The sequence below is a fragment of the Artemia franciscana genome, chromosome 4 (genome assembly GCF_032884065.1).
Source record: "Artemia franciscana chromosome 4, ASM3288406v1, whole genome shotgun sequence".
Taxonomy (NCBI): domain Eukaryota; kingdom Metazoa; phylum Arthropoda; class Branchiopoda; order Anostraca; family Artemiidae; genus Artemia; species Artemia franciscana.
Window position 1 is genome coordinate 23,623,218 of NC_088866.1, and position 20,062 is coordinate 23,643,279.

At 35.2% G+C, this 20,062-nt stretch overlaps 1 protein-coding gene across 2 annotated transcripts in view; it reads left to right on the forward strand.

Moving 5' to 3' along the window:
• LOC136026172 (THO complex subunit 4-A-like) overlaps positions 1–19,636 on the forward strand; it is a 28,135-nt gene extending 8,499 nt beyond the window's left edge. Inside the window, exons 3-5 of one of the 2 annotated variants that reach the window (XR_010617225.1) lie at positions 628–775; positions 3,665–5,824; positions 19,399–19,636. Coding sequence is in view for 1 of the 2 variants with exons in the window: in XM_065702496.1 (XP_065558568.1) it covers positions 628–775; positions 3,665–3,814; positions 19,399–19,511 (411 nt within the window). In the remaining variant the exon portion in view is untranslated. The remainder of the gene's footprint in view (positions 1–627; positions 776–3,664; positions 5,825–19,398) is intronic. The other variant, XM_065702496.1, reaches the window with a different exon arrangement.
• Positions 19,637–20,062: the final 426 nt, after the last annotated feature.

A 20,062-nucleotide genomic window follows, 5' to 3' on the forward strand; every position in this document is an offset into this window, starting at 1 on the left:
ATTAATGCAAAGAAGTCAGAATTTAAGGAACTTAAGTGGGAATATTATATCGCTTTTTTTGCTTTTTAAATAATTGTAAAATAAATCCCTTATTTTATTTTATAAATTGTAATATTAATCCCTCTCTGATTCTCCTTATGTAAACTTTCCTGTCGATCTTCCCTCTGAGAACAGCTTAGCAAATGGTTTTTCAAAAAAACCTCAACTGATACAAACTTTAAGCAGGACAATACCAGTATAATTATCTACAATCAATGGAGTTCTCATCATTTTTTTCCTATTATTAACAGATCAGTTATTGGATTCTTATAACAATTGCTTCAATTCATGAATGTGTACAGGGAAGGCAAAATTTCTTGTTTTAACTGGGGAAGGAGCAATTTTGTTTTTTATAAAATGACGATACCAAAAACAACATTTTTATTTGATGAAAACACTCCAAAAAGTAGTTCCCAAAATCGGGGAGAGGGGAGTCAAAGGCTCCTTTCCTCTCAATTGACACCTCTGTATTTTAATTATTTTAATCCATTTGGTGTTTGGTCTATAGAACTGTCAGTAAATTAATCTGTTTTATACTGCCCCCAAAGGGGCAGCCATGGTTGTTAATTAATTCATCTTTGGTTTTAGGAGCTGTTTTCAGAATTTGGTCCAATAAAGTCAGCAGCAGTCCACTATGATAGAACTGCAAGATCATTGGGTACAGCTAGTGTTGTCTATGAACGAAGACTAGATGCTATAAAGGCTATGAAACAGTATAATGATGTCCCCCTTGATGGTATGTATCTTATTTTCTCAAAGGACTCACTATTACATTAAAACTTGTGATTTAATCTTTTGAAAACAAGATAGTTGATTAATTTGAGAGAGAAGACACATTGGTATTTTGTTTAGTTGTCTGCAGTTCAGCCTATTTTAGATGTTCTTTTGAACCTTTTTTTGTCATGCCAGTGAGAATATTGATGTTAAAACCTAATAGATATGGGTCTGAGGTCTTTTAGGTGATGCTGAAACATCAGAAACGCTAAAATTTGCGTATTTGAAAATGCCCAAAATCGTCAAACTGCCAAAATTTTGCGTCCTCTCCAGATGCTAACATCCAGGTTAACATTAGTTAACCAAAAAAAAATTACCAACAACATCTAGCGTTTGATGTATCTTTGCATTATTCAGTATAATATTAAGTTAAATTTGTACAATTGGTGGCCTTGGGAAAATTGAGAACTGTGTGGCCCGAATGATAATAGACAAAAAAAGGTAAAGGCCTTCAGAAAACTCTGGTATTAGAAATTTTAGCAATCAAAAAATTGATTTTGTTCGAGATTTAGGCACTGGGTGGAGAATGGTTTAGTTATGCTTATACACTGGATGAAATATATAAGATTCCAATGTTGAGATTGACCTAAAACACTATGCTTAAGCACAAATTTGAGTGTAGTGCTGTAAAAGTATGCTTTTTTTAGTTCCATTTTTAAAGAAAAATAGATCAATAATAGCTTTCAACAGAAATTGGCCATGAAACTCCATTTTATGGAAAGTATGGGCTTCAGATTGGATTGATGAATATGACATAACATTTTGAATAGGTAAAAAAGGACAGTTTTCGCCAGTAACCGAGCCAGAGCCTTCAGCTTTTGAGTTGAAGCGGACTTCTATTGTCTATATCAGAGAAGTCGTGTGTCTTTGTTGTTATCCAGTGTCTCTAAGGGCAGGGATTTGAGCCCTTGTGCTGCTGGTTATTTAGTTTTGAACAGGGATCAGTGGCGTGATTTAAGGTTAGCCAAAGTCAAGCCAGTTCCAAAGAGGTACCTGGAGAAATCTAGGGGAAAACATGGAAAGTGCTGGATGATTTGCCCCCAACCACGCATAGCACTCCCGGCTGAAGAAAGAGAATTAGGAGACCGGCAGCTGCACTAAGCAGACCAGTGGTCAGCATGCGAAAATGTTTCTGTATACTCTAGTAATAGATGTCTGATCTCATTTGTAAAAAAAAAGAAAAAAAAAGTACAATTATGGACTTTGTTAAAATGCCAAAAATCCCTTAGGATGGTAGAGTAAGGTGGGTCAATGGTTGGGTATCCCTTAGCCTTTCAACTGTCTTAGCCATAGTAGAGGTACTTCAACAGATCCGATTACTTACTCAAGATCGTCTTTAGGAAGAAATAAAGGAAAATTTCGACTTAAAAATACCAAGTAAAGTGAAAAACTAAGAGATGGGGAAGGGGGCGTGGTTACTTTTCTCCTAATTGGCGCGCTTAATCAAAACAATGGGGTTTTAACTATAATTAGCGTTTGATAAAGCTAATTGTATCATTAAATGGATGCTTGAAAATGTACGCAATACTCGTGTAAACATTATACCACAGCACTAGAAAGAATACTAAAACAAGAAAAGGGCCAAAATATCAAAGTCTAGTGAAGGGGAGGGGCCAAGTTTTTGGGGAGTTGGGGTAGGCAATTGTCTCCTAATCGACGCGCCTATCAGTCAGTATATTATCTCCTTGATCTTATGTATACTAATCTGGTCCTAACTATTTTTAAAACAATAACGAATTGTTGCAAAGAAAATTAACGAGTTGTTGTAAAGAAATGTATTTGCTTACTTTCAGAAAATCTAAGGAAGCAAACAAGCAAAAGTAAAAAAAAAAAAAATGAAAAAAAGGGAAAAAAATGAGGAATGTACAAGCAAAGGTTTTTAATACATTTGTATTAAAATAGTGTACTAAGCCTATATTTTACAAGCCTTTATTATATTATACACGTTATTTTATATTAGTTGTTACTGAACATGTAACCTGATCTTACTCGTAACAGAATTATGCTGAGGGAAAACAAGGGCGATATCCCAATGAAATTGACTGTAGAAAATTTGTTCATAAAATACATGTTTCAATACGTTAAAGTTAAATTCAATTTAATCTTTTTTTTGGATTTGTTAGCTCCTAGTGGGCAAGGACACATCGTCAGTGCAACTGTCCTTAGTCAAAACGTAGTATCTACTCAAGAATTGATCTTGATTTGAGACGGACCTTCCCTAACCTTAGCACGGCAAGTTCAGTGGCGCAGTCGTAATTTCTGCTGCTACACTATGAGATTGGGTGTAGCATCTACAGGGGATAAAACAAAACTCGCCTGTTTTCATTGCTATACCATAGTGCAATGCACTGCAGGGCCGACGCAAGGACCTTAGTAGTCAAGAAGCGTCGTTAATTCTTAAATAATAAAAAAATGTACCATATTGCAGACAAATTTGAATTGCACAATCATCAGGGAATGATTACCAATAAGAGGAAAAAAAAAGCAAACTTTGGAAAACTTATTGATGAGATACTGTATCTTTGTCTACTTTTCCTTTTCTAAGTCCCCTTACCCATCCACCCCACCTTAAAAAATATTTTGGAAGTTCTAACCTGATACACTAGCCATGAGACAAAACAGAATATACTTTACAAACTAGGTTTCAGCAGGTACTGCAGAAACCATAATATACTCGCTTGTCTTTAGGCAAAAAATAAAAAAGTGTATTCTTTCTTGTTGGGATCCAAAATCCAAGTGACTGCTCTGATCCAAACTAAAGGCGGGAACTGCTACTGGCTCTATGGCACCACTTGCTATTGTTCAAGTATAGTAGTTGATTTGAATCAATAATGTTTTCTTATTATTTTAGGTCGAAAAATGAAAATTGAGATCAGCTTGTCTGAGATACCTGCCGTGGCACAGGCTATGAAATCAGGGTCTCCAAGAATCCCATCTGGAAGATTTAGGGGATATAGGAATGATAACCGAGGTCAAAGCCGCATGGGCGGAAGAGGCAGAGGTTAGTAGCACCTTTTAGGGTGCCCATTTCATGACATATATTATGGGAGAAATAAATTTACTGGAATTTCAAAGATGGCACACCTGCATGCAATATGAGGTGTGAAATACGACATTTTGTAGCTTGATCAGAAGGCTTTGAGAGGTTTTAGATTATAGAAATTATATTTAAATGAAGAAGTTTGGTACTGTATAGATTTCTTACTTGTTTTGGATAAAGGTAGATGAGTATATTGAAGCGGTGGCTGATGAGAAGCGGTCTGTACGCAAATCTACATTGTGTTCAAACAAGTAATAAAATAGTCCTTGGATTCAAATTCAAAACTGAATTTATTCCTGTGGATTTGTTGATTTTCTCAACAAAAAATATTATACTCAAATCGATATATTAATTATTTTATTAAATATCATCTCAAATGGAAAGTTCAACTACCATGTATTGCTGTGTTATAAGTCCATGCAATAGCTCCTATCTTTGATTGTGTCTGCAAATCTAAATTGGCGTTATGCAATTGCAAAATTTTTATATCATCTGGCTTATTATGATTAAGTCCGTACTAATAATTCTGCTTTCTTCTGAAATCGAAAGCATAGCAGCGATGCGTTGGAGCTTTTGAAAGATTATAGTTTGTGCTGTCATAGTAAGAAATTCTTCTCTGATAAATGTATGAGTGACGAAATTGGTCAGTATCTGATGATTGATGTATAGATTCAGATTCTGTAATATACCTTACAGTGAAGATTTATATGAAGCATTTTGGTTTCTACTGTCATGCTATGATGTTGAGTTTCTCAAAGATATATGACTAACCACATAATTGGTAAATGGCATGTTTGACATTAAGACTATCCCAAATTCGAACTTTGTGATGTACCTTACAGTGAAGATTTTTCATAGGGTCATGATTTATGCTGTGAAGTGGTGTTCCTCTATTGATGTGCGGGTATACTCGAAATTAGCTTATATCTGACATTTGATATTCAAATTAAGACTGTTGTTAGTTCGTACTGTGTTTGATATACCCTACTGCACACTGTGATATTAATAACGCCATAATGAGAGGAAAATGACATTGTTATTACCATTCCCCATTTTGTATTGGCATAAAAGAGTACATGTGTGGTTATTGCTGTATTAAATGAAGGATTTTACAACGCTCAAGTGGGTTGAAATTGTCACAAATATCGGACATAGTGAAAAGAAATAAGCATCTTCTCTGAATGATATCTTATAGGAACTATGCAAAATGTACAAAAATGACAATGAACTTAATTTGAATGATGGAGTGTCTAGCAATATGTCATTGACAATAGCCGAGTATTTGTCACTTCTCAGGACATTTTATTTCATTAGACCGTCAACAACGTATTATGTCATTGTCAACGGTTGAATATTTGCTGCTCCAACTGACATTGCTCAACTATGGTCATACTGACGGAATAAATAAAAACGACATTATAGATGTCTCTGCTGCATTTATAATCCAATATACTAAAAAGCTATAAGAAAGAATGGCCTTGTATCGCTTATACTAGAATAGCCTTATACGTGAAGACACCTCTATTGCATAGATAATCTAATGGACTGAAAACCACAGAAAGGATGGTTTTATATTGCTTATACCTCTAGATCTCTCTGCTGCATGGGTAATACAATTTACAAAGAAGTGCACTAGAATGAATGACCTAGAATAGATTATTTAGAAGATAATCTACTAATACGATAATGGATACAAATATAATCCAAGATTTGATATATAGCTAAAATAGAATGCTTCTATCACCCTCAAAGCCTTTGCACATGATTGATCTTATGCTACAAGTCCCCTTGATGAAGGGCCTTAATATGAATGTCTGCAATCTACTGTCAGAATAATGGTTTGTGTCTGAAGTGTTTCATTAATTTGAGACGGGAGTTCAATGTTAAGACGTTTGGATGGTCTGCTCTTCTCAAAATTGTTTTCTCTTTCCTCCTCTCAGGGGATCTATCTTGCTCCTTTTAACCAAGAAGGTAAGGTTTTTTAGCTCTCTTAAAGAAGTTGGAAGCTTTATTTGTTACTTTTTTGATAAGCTTGCCCTAAAGTACTTTGAACCAGGCTGAAGTCCAAACCCTGTAAATCTAGTTCGAAAGCAAGCACAGTTTATCTGCATCAAAAGGAGTTAGTACTTTAGATCAGTGGTTCCCAACCGATTTTGGGCCATGCCCAACCCAGGCATTTATAAAATCGTCGTCCCCTCCCTCGTGACTATTAAATTTTGTTACTGAAAACTATGCATATTCACCTTATGGAAGCTTGAAAAGCCATTAACTTGGTGCCTTTTTAGGCATTCTCTAGGCATATTTTATACTAATGAGAATTTTTGTCTGTATTCAATAGCTTTTATGTAATGCATGACGTCATTGTAATACTATTATGTACATTTTTTTTTCTTTAAATGCAGATGAATATGCCTTCATTTTCATTAAATATATTTTTTTCGAAATTAAGGCTCTAGAGTATAATCAGCCAAAGAGTGCACATCCTGCACACTACCCGCCATAATATTGCTATGCCCACAGGTGGGACCTGTGCCCCACATTAGCAATCATGGCCTTAAAAGGGGTGTCCATTATATTTTTTCTTATAATGTGTGGCCGACCTATTTAGAATTGATTGGGCGATCTTACCATAACTTGTAAATCTTGAATGAGAGATCCAGATATATATATATATATATATATATATATATATATATATATATATATATATATATATATATATATATATATATATATATATATATATATATACTAGCTGTTGGGGTGGCGCTTCGCGCCACCCCAACACCTAGTTGGTGGGGGCGCTTCGCGCCCCCCCAAGCCCCCCCGCGCGCGTAAGTCGTTACGCGCCATATTAGTTACGCGCCATTGTAGTTGTGTCCCTATGTCCCACCTGTGAATATAGATAAATATATATATATATATATATATATATATATATATATATATATATATATATATGTTTTTAACTACGTAAAACTTGCGAATATACAACATTCTTTGCTGTCCCATTGTCTGTGCATATAAATAGATTGTCAGGTTTACCGACTCTTGAACATGCAACATATAATGGTCCATGGGAAAACAATCCGTATTCAGATCTATACCTCATGATTCTAATGATTGCCCTTGAGCTTTGTTGATGGTGATTGCTAATCGACCATTCCCTGAGTCGCCATCGTCATTTATATATCCCCCTGTGCACCCCGGCGTCCCCTTTGTAGTTATGTCCCTGTGTCCCGGTCGTCATTTATATTCCCTGTGTCCCGGTCGTCATTTGTATCCCGGTGTCCCGGTCTGTATATACATTCGTTTTTTAGTTTTGTTTTTCTCCTTTATTTTTTTCCTTTTTTCTTTTTTTTTCTTTTTTAGTTTATTTAGATTTTTAGATTTTTTAGTTTTTTTATTAGTTTTTAGTTTTTTTGTAGTTTTTACCATTTTTTTAGTTTTTTTAGTTTTTTTTTTTTACTTATGTCCTGGTCGTCATTTATACTCCCTGTGTCCCGGTCGTCATTTGTGTCTCGGTGCTTTGTTGATTGCTAATTTATATTATATTTATATTTATATTTTTTATATTTATTAATATTTTTTTAGTTTTCTTTTTCTCTTATTTTTCAGTTTTTTCCTTTTTTTTAGTTTTTTCTTTTTTAGTTTTTAGTTTTTTTTTGTTTTTTACCTTTTTTTAGTTTTTTAGTTTTTTTAGTTTTTTAGCTTTTTTAGTTTTTTTATTAGTTTTTAGTTTTTTTTAGTTTTTGTCTTTTTTTAGTTTTTTCAGTTTTTTTTTAGTTTTTAGTTTTTTACCTTTTTTTAGTTTTTTTTTAGTTTTTTAGCTTTTTTAGTTTTTTTTCTTTTTAGTTTTTTTTTGTAGTTTTTACCTTTTTTAGTTTTTTTTCTTCTTTTGTATTAGTGTGAAATAATTCAGACGTCATATGCGGACAAACACGACGTCACTCGACAGACCGACAGACAGACATAACCCACAAACAACTTATTTTTATATATATTTATTCATATTTTTTTAGTTTTCTTTTTCTCTTTTATTTTTCAGTTTTTTCCTTTTTTTTAGTTTTTTTCTTTTTTAGTTTTTAGTTTTTTTTAGTTTTTTACCTTTTTTAGTTTTTTTTAGTTTTTTTAGTTTTTTACCTTTTTTAGACTATCTGGGGGGGGGGGGGGAGTGTTGGACGGTTAATTCGGAAAAATTAGAAAAATAAGTTATTTTTAATTTGCGAACGGGTGATTGCATCTTAATGAAATTTGATATTTAGAAGGATATTGTCTCTCAGAGCTCTTATTTTAAATCCCGACCGGATCCAGTGACATTGGGGGGAGTCGGAGGGGGAAACCTAAAATCTTGGAAAACGCTTAGAGTGGAGGGATCGGGATGAAACTTGGTGGGACAAATAAGCACAAGTCCTAGATAAGTGATAGACATAACCGAAACAGATCCGATCTCTTTGGGGGAATTGGGGGGAGGGTTAATTAAAAAAAACTAGAAAAATGAGGTATTTTTAATTTACGAAAGAGTGATCGTATCTTAATGAAATTTCATATTTAGAAGGATCTCGAAACTCAGATCTCTTATTTTAAACCCCTACTGGATCCAGTGTCATTGGGGGGGGGGTGAATCTTGGAAAAGGCTTAGAGTTGAGAGATCAGGATGGAACTTGATGGCAAGAATAAGCACAAGTCTAAGATACGTGACTGACATAACCGGACCGGATCTGCTCTCTTTGGGGGAGCTGGGGGGGGGGGTAATTCGGAAAAATTAGAAAAATGAGGTATTTGTAAATTACGGACGGGGGATCATATTTTAATGAAATTCGATATTTAGATGGATCTTGTGCTTCCGAGCTCTTATTTTAAATCCCAACCAGATCCGGTGACGTTGGGACATTTGGAGGGGGAACTGGAAATCTTGGAAAACGTGAAAATTGAGGTATCTTTATCTTACAAATGGGTGATCGGATCTTAATGAAACTTGATGTATAAAAAGATCTTATGTCTCAGATGCTCCTTTTTCAATTCGAATCGGATCCGGGGACATGGGGGTTGGAAGGGGAAAACAGAAATCTTGGAAACCGGAAGTCTTGGAAAACGCTTAGAGTGGAGAGATCGGGATGAAACTTGATTGAAAGAATAAGCACAAGTTCTAGATACTTGATTGACATAATTAGAACGGATTGGCTCTCTTCGGGCTAGTTTGGGGGGGGGGGTGTTAATTCGGAAAAATTAAGGTATTTTTAATTTAAGAACGGGTGACCGGATCTTGATGAAATTTGATATTTAGAAGGAACTCATGTCTCAGAGCTCTTATTTTAAATCTCGACCAGATCTAGTGATATTGGGGGGAACTGGAAGGGGAAACCGGAAATCATGGAAAACGCTTAGCCATATGGAAAATGCCATATGAGCTCTTGGCTCTTTCGATCTCGTCACAAGTCCCACATGAGCTCTTAGCTCTTGTTCTTTTTAGACTTGGAAGTTTAGGTCAAGGTTGGCATTTTTCTCCAATTTTTTTCCACTGTAAAATTTATCCTAACTATAAACTAAAAAACATGATCCTCGTGATCAGGTATGGAAAAAGTTCCAAAGCTGCCAGTAGCAGAATTCGACAGAATTCCAAAAGCTGCTGACACTTTAGCTGCACAACCTGTGTTTTGACTGGTTTTCTTTGAGCAAATTTGTTTTTATACGTAAAAATTGGTATTTTCAGACAAAATCTGCCAAAAATTTTTGCTAGTATATGAAAACTGCTAAGTAGCATTGTTACTAAGTCACCCCGCTTTTTGCACGGCAACTCCTGATTGAGTTAAAAAGCAAGGTTTTTATTTGACTCTTTTCTTCAAACATTTTTAAAGAAGTATTAATTGATGGATATAATAAAATAACAAGAATGAAATAATACCTCTATTGTCTGAAGTTCTTAAACACTTTTTTTTTATCTACTGTAGGGACCTTGGTCATATGATTTTTCAAAGAGCAAGTGTGAGTTAGCCGTATTACCTTACAAACAAAATTCTATCCATTTATCTTTTTCTATTCAGGCAGTACTAAAAGGGAGTTACACGCAAGACAATTTCAGAAACTTCATCTTTGAATTTTTTTTTTTTTTTTTTTTTTTTTTTTTTTTTTTTTTTTTTTTTTTTTTTTTTTTTACCAACCTAGTGGACTGTGATGAAGAAGTTGAGAGTAATGTTTAGTTACAAAAAAAAGCCAAGACAGATAGTCTTAGTTAGATGTAAAGCTGGCATAATCCCTTTTTTAGAATTGTGTAAAAAATTCCGTCTTCGATTTTGAAATACTGTTAAACGTCGTTCTAATGAAATTAACTTGAAGCACATGCTATTTCAGAAACTTCTAGTGCTTAACATAAAAGGTCAAGAGATACTTTTAGCAATAGAAGATTCGGTGCCTATATTTTTTTCTAATTCGTCGAATATTCTAGTACATCTGGGGAATAAAAAATTTTCTTTTAAACAATAATATTAAAGAATTGAATATGATGAAGTATGATGAAAATACGGAATTGAATATGATGAACTGACTGAACTATAGCTGAATAACAAATGATATGATTAACTACTTTCAACTGAAAATAGGGCGCAACATTAAAACTTAAAAAGAACATAAACTTTTCAGTATTTGAGGGTGATGGCCTCCTCAATCCCTCGTTATTTGCGCTATTTTCAAGGTCTTTAAAAGTGCTTTTCATTCAAATTCACTAGCCTTTGTGTTTTAGGAGTCTTTCTGAAATGAAATTGAATAAAAAAACAAGCTTTTTTAACTGACGGTAAGGAGCAACATAAAAAGTCAAAACGAATAGAAATTATTCTGTATATGAAGGGGTTGCCCCCCTCCTCAATACCTTGCTCTTTACCCTAAAGCTATTAACAATGAAAAAATCTTATTGTTTTAACAAAACGACCCATGTGTTTTTGGAGCCTTTCTTAAAAAATTGGGACAAGCAGTCAAAAATAAGCGTAAAGCTCAAGGTATTGAGGAGGGGGCAACCCCTTCATATAAGGAATAATTTCTGTTCGTTTTGAGTTTTAATGTTGCTCCTTATTTTCAGTTAAAAAAGCTTGTTTTTTGTTTGTTTAATTTCTGATCATTTTTTGAATAATACTGGTAAATCTAGCTCGTCCTCCATTGAAAATTCCTTCCCCTCACGGGAAACTACTACGCGGAAATTTCTTCTCACTTAAACTGCATTCCCTCCCCCGTAAAATTTCTTGCAGACGATTTAGCCTGAACAATTCTCTTTGGCATACTTTCATTTGAAAAAGGTTTTAATTTTATTCGTTTTCCCGGAAAATCTCCCCCCGCATGAAATTCACCCTCCTCCTCCCAAAAAGGTATATACTTACCAAAAACAAATACTATGCTCAAGCATGGAAAAATTTCATGACTTAAAGACAATTCCATCCTCGTTGTGAATCCCCCACCCTACACTGAAAGTTTCGCCTGAAAAATACTCCTTAGCATACTTCATTTGAACGAAGAATTGTTTTCATTTAATTTCTGATCCTTTTAAGGTCAAGCGGGAGTCCCCCTTATGTGGAAAATATTTCACCGAAATTCCCCCAATGGAAAGCTTTCCCCCAGGTAAGTTTTCCATGGAGAATTTCTTCTGGTGATAGTTCCCACAAGGAAAATTTCTCTCATGGGAAATCCCACCCACGTAAAAATCCCCTGAGAATTCCAACTCCGCTGAAAATTTCCCTTGATAATTCCCCTAAAGCATCTCCACAAGTAAAATGGAATCGCCATCGAGAAAGCAAGACAAGTTAAAAGAATTTTGTATACGAATTCTGGCAAATTCCCCCCATGAGAAATTTTCCCTGGGAAGTTTGCCCCCTCAGAAACTTCCATCCCAATAAGAAATTCTCCCTGTAGAAAATCTTATCCCCAGAAGATTTCACACCCTTGAAAAATCTCATAAAAATACTATATGTAAACAATGGGCAAATTTTATAACTTGCGGCCCTTCCGCCGGTGGCTCTGGGGGGTTATGTCATCTTCAAAGGCATTTTTATTGTACCTTTCACCTATACTGAATGAAATTGCTATCTAAAAATTTTCGATGAGACGACTTATGGAAAAAGATTGTGGGAGGGGGGCTAGTTGCCCTCCAATCTTTTGGTCACTTTAAAGAGCACTAGAATTTTCAATTTACGTTCAAATGATCGGTACGATCGCAGATAGGATACGTTCGATACGATCACCCTGGGCAAAAAATCGAACAAATAAACACGCATCTATGCTTCTTCTGGGAAAAAATACTAAATTCTACATTTTTGCAGATATGAGCTTGAAACCTATTTAGTACGGTCCTCTGATATGCTGAATCTGATGGTATAATTTTTCATTAAGATTCTTTGACTTTTAGTTCCTCTCTTTTTCGAAAAAATTGCCGAATTTTCTCTGGCTATTGATATCAAAATTTCATTTTTAGAGTTTCGGTTACTACTGAACCGCGCCGCTCCTCTCTTACAGTTCGTTACCACGAATTTTTTGACAAGTCAAACTTCTCTTTAGAAATTCAGATAAATTTTTCTCAGACTCATAGCTTTGGTGGGTAATTGCCCCCTAGATTTCGAAAAGTATAATTTTTATTTGTATTTCCTTTGAAAAAATAACTCCCTTTACATTTCTGTTAATTGGCACCCCTCCTGGCTTTGGCTGACTTTTGACTGGTGAGATTTGGATAAATTTTGTTCAAGGCAAAAGGTTTTGACCCTTAGAGGTTAGAGTCGGAACCATGAAAAGGGTATTTTTAGGTCACTATTTGTCGTGTTTTTATGACACTTGGTATCTACCAAGTGATATATAACGATCACAAATTCTGTCGGTCTGTCTGTCCTGGTTTTGCTAGTTTAGGCACTTCCAGATAAGCTAGGTTGATGGAATTTGGCAGGCGTATCAGAGACAAGACCAGATTAAATTAGAAATAGTCGTTTCCCCGATTCGACCATCCAAGGTGGGGGGACGGTTAATTCGGAAAAATTGGAAAAAATGAGGTATTTTTAACTTACGGACGGGTGATCGGATCTTAATGAAATTTTATATTTAGAAGGATATCGTGTCTCAGAGCTCTTATTTGAAATTCCGACCGGATCTGATGACATTGGGGGGAGTTGGAGGGGGAAACCTAAAATCTTGGAAAAAGCTTAGAGTGGAGGGATCGGGATGAAACTTAGTGGGAAGAATAAGCAAGTCCAAATATGGACTTAAGAAAAATTTAGAGAAAATTAGGTATTTGTAAGTCACGAACGGGTGATCAGATCTGAATGAAACTTATATTTTGATATATTTGATATATTTGATATTTGATATTTAGAAGGATCTTGTGCTTCAGAACTCATATTTGAAATCCCGACCAGATCTAGTGACATTTGGGAGAGTTAGAGGGGGAAACCGGAAATCTTGGAAAACGTGAAAATTGAGGTATCTTTATGTTACGAATGGGTGATCGGACCTTAATAAAACTTGATATATAGAAAGATCTTATGTCTCAGATGCTCCATTTTCAATTCGAATCGGATCCAGGGACATAGGGAGTTGGAGGGAAGAAACAGAAATCTTGGAAAACGCTTAGAGTGGAGGGATCGGGATGAAACTTAGTGGGAAGAATAAGCAAGTCCAAATATGGACTTCAGAAAAATTCAGAAAATTTAGAAAAAATTAGGTATTTGTAATTCACAAACGGGTGATCAGATCTGAATGAAACTTGATATTTAGAAGGATCTTGTGCTTCAGAACTCATATTTGAAATCCCGACCAGATCTGGTGACATTTGGGGGAGTTAGAGGGGGAAACCGGAAATCTTGGAAAACGTGAAAATTGAGGTATCCTTATGTTACGAGTGGGTGATCGGACCTTAATAAAACTTGATATATAGAAAGATCTTATGTCTCAGATGCTCCATTTTCAATTCGAATCTGATCCAGGGACATAGGGAGTTGGAGGGAAAAAACAGAAATCTTGGAAAACGCTTAGAGTGGAGAGATCGAGATGAAACTTGGTGGGAAGGATAAGCACAAGTCCTAGATACGTGATTTACATAACTGGACTGAATCCGCTCTCTTTGGAAATTTTTCTAAAAATTAAAAAAAATTAGATATTCTTAATTTAAGAATGGGTGACCGGATCCTAATAAAATTTGGTATTTTGAAGGAAGTCATGTCTCAGAGCTCTTATTTCAAATCCTGACCAGATCTGGTGACATTGGGGGGTGGGAGTTGGAGGGGGTAACCGGAAATCTTGGAAAACGCTTAGAGTGGAGAGATCGGGGTGAATTTGGTGGGTAGAATAAGCAAACGTCGTAGATATGTGATTGGCGTAACCGGACGGGATCCACTCTCTTTGTGGGAGATAGGGGGTCTAGTGTATTGGCGAGTTCGGTGCTTCTGGACGTGCTACGACGATGAAAGTTAGTAGGCGTGTCAGGGACCTGCACAAATTGACTTGATAAAGTCGTTTTCCCCGATTTGACCATCTGGGGGGCTTAAGGGAGAGGAAAAAAGGACGTATTTTTAAAATACGAATGGGTGATGGGGTCTTAAAAAAAAAATTATATTTAGAATACCTCGTGTCTCAGAGCCCTTATTTTAAATCCCGATCGGCATTGAGCCTCTGATTTTCCTTTTAAATCAATCTGTTGATTTTTAGGATTTTGCTAGAGCTCATGCCATATGAGCTCTTAGCTCTTGTTCCTATATACTGGCGTTAACTGAGATGTAATTGACAAATAAATCTGGGGAGCAGCTGTAAAATAAGAGGTAAATTTTTGTCAGGTCAACGTAGGGGAAATCTATCTGTGAAACAATATCGAGTAGGGAAAGAACATGACAGTATTTAAGTAGATTATCATAAAAGCAGGATTTGAAGTTATGCATATCTCCTCATGGCTTTGAAGCTGCTCCAAACTCTTACCAGGCACGTACCCATGATTTTATTTTTTTTTATTTAATAGAGGTAATAATAAAAGTATATTAATAACTTGAACTAGAATTGCCCATATATTCGGGAAAATTTGGGGTCTAGGGAGGAGGGGCAGAGTTTCACGCTTTGCGTATTTACTTGCTTTATACTAACACTTGTAATAACAATTTAATCTGTGGTTCATCATAGTGTCAGGATTCATTTCATGTCGGTAGTTCTATTTCATAATATTCACAATCTTAAGCTGTAACCCATATATCTCCCTCTGATTAGCGCTGTTCACACATGTGCACTGGGCTTAATGGAGAATATCGGTGAAATAACGTTTGCATAAGGAAAAGACCCGACAGTATTTGGGCCCGTTATTCCATAACCGATATTTGAAGTTGTGCTGATCTCCAAATAGACGATAAAATTGCTCCAAACCAACAATTGTAATAACACTTTAAACCAGGTGCTGGCAAATTTTGGAAAAGGGCCATTGTCAGGATTTGTCTCATGTTAAGATTCCCTTGCTTTGCCCTATTTTGTAATATCGATACTCTTATGGTTAAACCCATATAAATCTCAAGGATGAGCGGTGTTCATACATTTGTATGGAGCTTTGTAGAGCATATCTGTGAAGCAAAATTTGAATAAGGAAAGAACGTGGCAGCATTTGAGCACGTTACCCTATAATCGGTAGTTGAAGTTCCACTGATTTCCAAATCAAAGTTTGAACTGCTCCATACATAATGCTTCAACGCTTTTGCCAACAATTTAAACCAGTGCTTTAACTGGCTCATTCTGAGATTCCCTTGCTTTGCCCTATTTCAAAACATCTACACTCTTAGACATAAACTCATACACATCTCTCTTAAGAGCCTTAATAAACAACTTGATATCCTTTTCTTCTAGTGGATTAATATTAGTATGGGTGCTTTATGGACCTTGCCCAACCTTGACTGTTCTGTGGATGTTGTGCTGGTTTCTGTTCCGTGATGCTGGACGACCACATAGGGGCATGCTCTTATTCAACTGTATGTTTGCGCTGGTATCAATAAGGAGCCAGTTGTTTCCTTTTTTCCATCTCTCAAACTCTCTCTGCTCTATTTGACTATATTATCTTTCTTCCTTTCCCCTCGTAAGTTTTATGTATTATGAGATGCGTAAAAAGGTCTGTCGGATTTCTCTGTTCATTTTTTATTTGTATCATATGATACAGCGTCTTTCCTCTAGTTACGAATAGTTTTTTTTCCATAAAAAAGTTTTTTCTAGTTATACTTAGAACGAGGGCGATAATATTAGAAAGAAAATTAGAATGTTCCAAATACAAAGAGATTTTTGCAATTTGATTTTGTTTTATTTGGAAAATCTTATGTTTTTATCTTTAGAAAGAATCTAATTCTTTATATTACAATATTAACGCCAACATAAATTTATGATTTTCTTATCTATTTTGCTTCAAGGACATCTCATTCTAATATGCAACAGTAATGCGCCAGCATACGGTGAATCAACGATGGAATCTTTCCCCATCTTCTTCAGTGATGGCGTCCACAGTTTCAGGACCAGAATCTTAACATAAATGTAGAAAATCCATTTCCGAAAGGATATTACAGCCAAGGGCCTTTTTTGTGGCCTTTACAGTACTTTTTTTGGGAGAGTATTTTCATTTAAAAATGTATTTTTGTAATATAATCAAACAAATTTTAAAAATAGCAAATTTGCACCCATTTAGGTTTTGAAGCATACATTTTTATCGCCCCTCCGACTCCCCAAATTTTACTGAATAGACACCACTGTGTAAGTGGTATTTTGCCCAAAATTTAGGATGCAAAAAAATCCTTTATATTTTATTTAAAGAATATTGCTAAAATTAGAATCCCAAGAATCCAAGTCTAAGAAACGGTGACCGGTGTTAACCTCCCTCCCCTCCCGCGGAAAATATCCCCCCCCCGGAAAATACCCCCCGTGGAGAATGAGTTTTTTTTGTAGGGGAAAGAAATTTTGGTACTTGTGTATTCGTTACTTTAGAACAAATTTGGGCTATACATTTGCACATTGGGGGGGGGGAGTAAAGTAAAGTATAGCGGTCTGCATGCAAAACGTGTTAGGTACAGTTGTTCTGCATATTATGAAGTAGGAATTCTTTTCTGACTTCAAACTGTCCAAATACTTTACCCTCCCCCCTTATGTGCAAATATATAACCCAAATTTATTTATTTCCCATACATTCTGTCACTTGTCTTTGTCTTGTCGCGCGCTAAGTTGAAAGAAACTAACGAAGAGATCGGTTTGTTCCCAAGTTTTATCCAGCCGAAACTTGAGTGAGTGGCGTGTAATACACTACTACCAAAAATTCCCTCCCCCTACGGAAATAAAAAAAAAACTCAAATTGTTTTCCATTGGGGGAGGGGGGGGGGTAAACGCCTAGAACCCTAAGAAATAATACTTATGCATATAGCGTAAGAAGTTCTTTTCAGATTTCGCCCTTTTTCTATCAGCCTTTGAAAGGGCTTCATGTGCAGTTGCGCAGACCTTGTTATTCACATGCGCAGTGCACCAAACTTAAAAATAAAAATCGAAAATCAGTAAAAAATAAGCTGAAAACAATGGCACGAAACATCTTAAGAAGGTGTAGCTTCCCTTGGGAGATTTCAGCAAAATGCTAATGTTTGGGGAAAAAAGCGTTGTCAAATTAAACCAATTAGTTTCGCTTATTTATTTTTATAGTTCAGTGTGATACATAGGCAGAGTTAGGGGAAGGACAGAAGGGGCTCTTGCCCCGTGCTCAGAAATTTTTGAGACGTACGATTTCAAAAGAATTATCTAATAACGGTTGTAATCATTTTGTAATATTTGAAATTTCATTTTTATTAAGATAAGGTAGAGTAAATGAAAATAATGAATACATTATTAATTAATTAGTAAAATAAACAAAACATAATGCTGATTAAAATAATTAAATAATATATTATTCATTAATTAATAAACTGAAAATAGTTTTGTTAAAAAATGAAAATTATGTTGAAATTTGGCCTAAAAATTTTGTGGCAGATGGGGGGGGGTCAAGATTTAGCCCCAAGCGCAAAAGAGGTCGGAACCACTACGGATTGGCAACGTTGACGATAATGATTCATGGTCAATAAAAGGTTATAGATTTTTTTTTTTTTTTTTTTTTTTTTTTTTTTTTTTTTTTAAACCTGAAAATGTGAAAGTTCTAGCATACAATGGGCACATACGAGGATCGTGCGATGATATACAATATATTTATATATTAGAAGAATCGTTTGAAAGGGCTATGGAATCTTGTTGGTGCTTGCAGGGAAACTAATTTATAGTTGCGATTAGCATTTATTGAAGTTATAATATATGTATTGAATTGAATCATTATAAAAAATATAATATAATTTTGATTAGGCTTTAGTTATTAACGAACGTATGTATTAATTAGTAATCTATGTTTATATGTTAAATGATTTCATTTTCGTATTTTATTAATTTATTGAAACTTAGATTACTTTCGCAATTAGTTTTCTAATTTCTCTTTTTTCTCTTCGGTTTCATATTTTCTTTTTTCATCAAATTTTATTTATTGCAACAAGTATGATAAACATCACTGTATTTGACATATTTGTGCCAGTAGAAGGGCTGAATTTATAGTTTTTCGTTTTTGTAAAATTTTCCACTTCTGAAGGACGGTGGGGGGGGGCGTGTTGCTAGTCGCTTCTTATAAATTGGACCGAATTGGCCTCAGATGGAACCATTGCCACCTCTGCATTAGTTTGTATGATTTCGTCAGTAGAAAAAAAGGTGGTATCTGAAGGTGAAAATTGAGTGTGAATGCATACAATTTATCACATAAAAATCATAACGAAAGCGATGTAACCAGTGATGATATCAAATGGTTTGTAAGAGGGTTAATTCATACGGGGGTGCTAAACTGAAAGAGAGTTAATGGTGTAACTGCCTTTCTTATATAATGCATCTACTGCTCTCTCTTCAACCAACTGTGTCAACTATATAAGATTTGCTGAGTCGTTAAAGCAGGAAAAGAAAAGAAGCAGCAATGCCATATGAAGATGTATTACACATTCTCTAATATATAGCCGAGTAACGATTAAATTTGTTTTTGCTCTAGATTTTGAAAAAGTACATATCTTTGTCCTTTTTTGGCCAACATGATCGATTCAAGTTAATCTTTCAGCATGCCCGAGTCCTATGTCAACATTAACAAAATAACATCTTCTATCGGAATAAACGCGCTTGTACTGAGGTGTGGCGGTTTCAGAACCTAAGGTTAATCTAAAAAATTCCCCTCCTCCCAGATAGAATTATTCGAAAAATTGTATTTTTTTTCTAATTCTGACCCATTAGTAAATTCTCTGTGGTAACGTACTGATCTCTGATAAGCAATACAAGGCCTGTGGTTCGTATGCACCTTAACGTACGGAAGTGTGTGCAATAAAAATTAATCTGCACATCTAATTCAGGTCAAGAAAAGTGACCTTAGATTGTACCTATCAATTTGCAGAATTGTCTTTCTGAACAACTCAGTTCTCAGAAGGTAATTCTTTGGCCCTTTAGTTATAGGGTATTTGACAGATTTTTGTTTCTAGGTCGCTCACGTGGTCGAGGTTCTCGCGGAAGTGGTCGTGGAGGAAGAAAGCCTCTCACGGCTGAGCAGTTGGACAAAGAACTCGACTCCTACATCAAAATGGACATTTCTTAGAATGTCAGTCACACACCAGTGTACAGTTATATTTTCTAAAATTGCCTTAGAATATTCGAGTCTCTGTGCTTATTATAATTCTGTTTTCAAACGAGTGAAATTAAAGAATCCTAAGTTTTTCTCAATTCATTTTTAGTTTTATCCCAGAAACAAATACCAGGAAGTTCAAACTGAGCCCTCTTGATTGATTTTTGCAAAAATCTGTGTCGAAAATGCATATATATATATATATATATATATATATATATATATATATATATATATATATATATATATATATATATATATATATATATATATATATATATATATATAAATAAGTTGTCTCTGTGTGTGTGTCGAGTGACGTCATGTTTGTGTGTCGACTGACGTCATGTTTGTTGATTGACGAAATTACACACCGGGACATCGGGACACAAATGACGACCGGGACATCTTATCTATCTATATATATAAAAATAAGTTGTCTGTCTGTCTGTCAGGTGACGTCATGTTTCTGTGTTGACTGACGTCATGAAGTTAGTTGTCGTCATTTTTGCTTTGACGGTGAC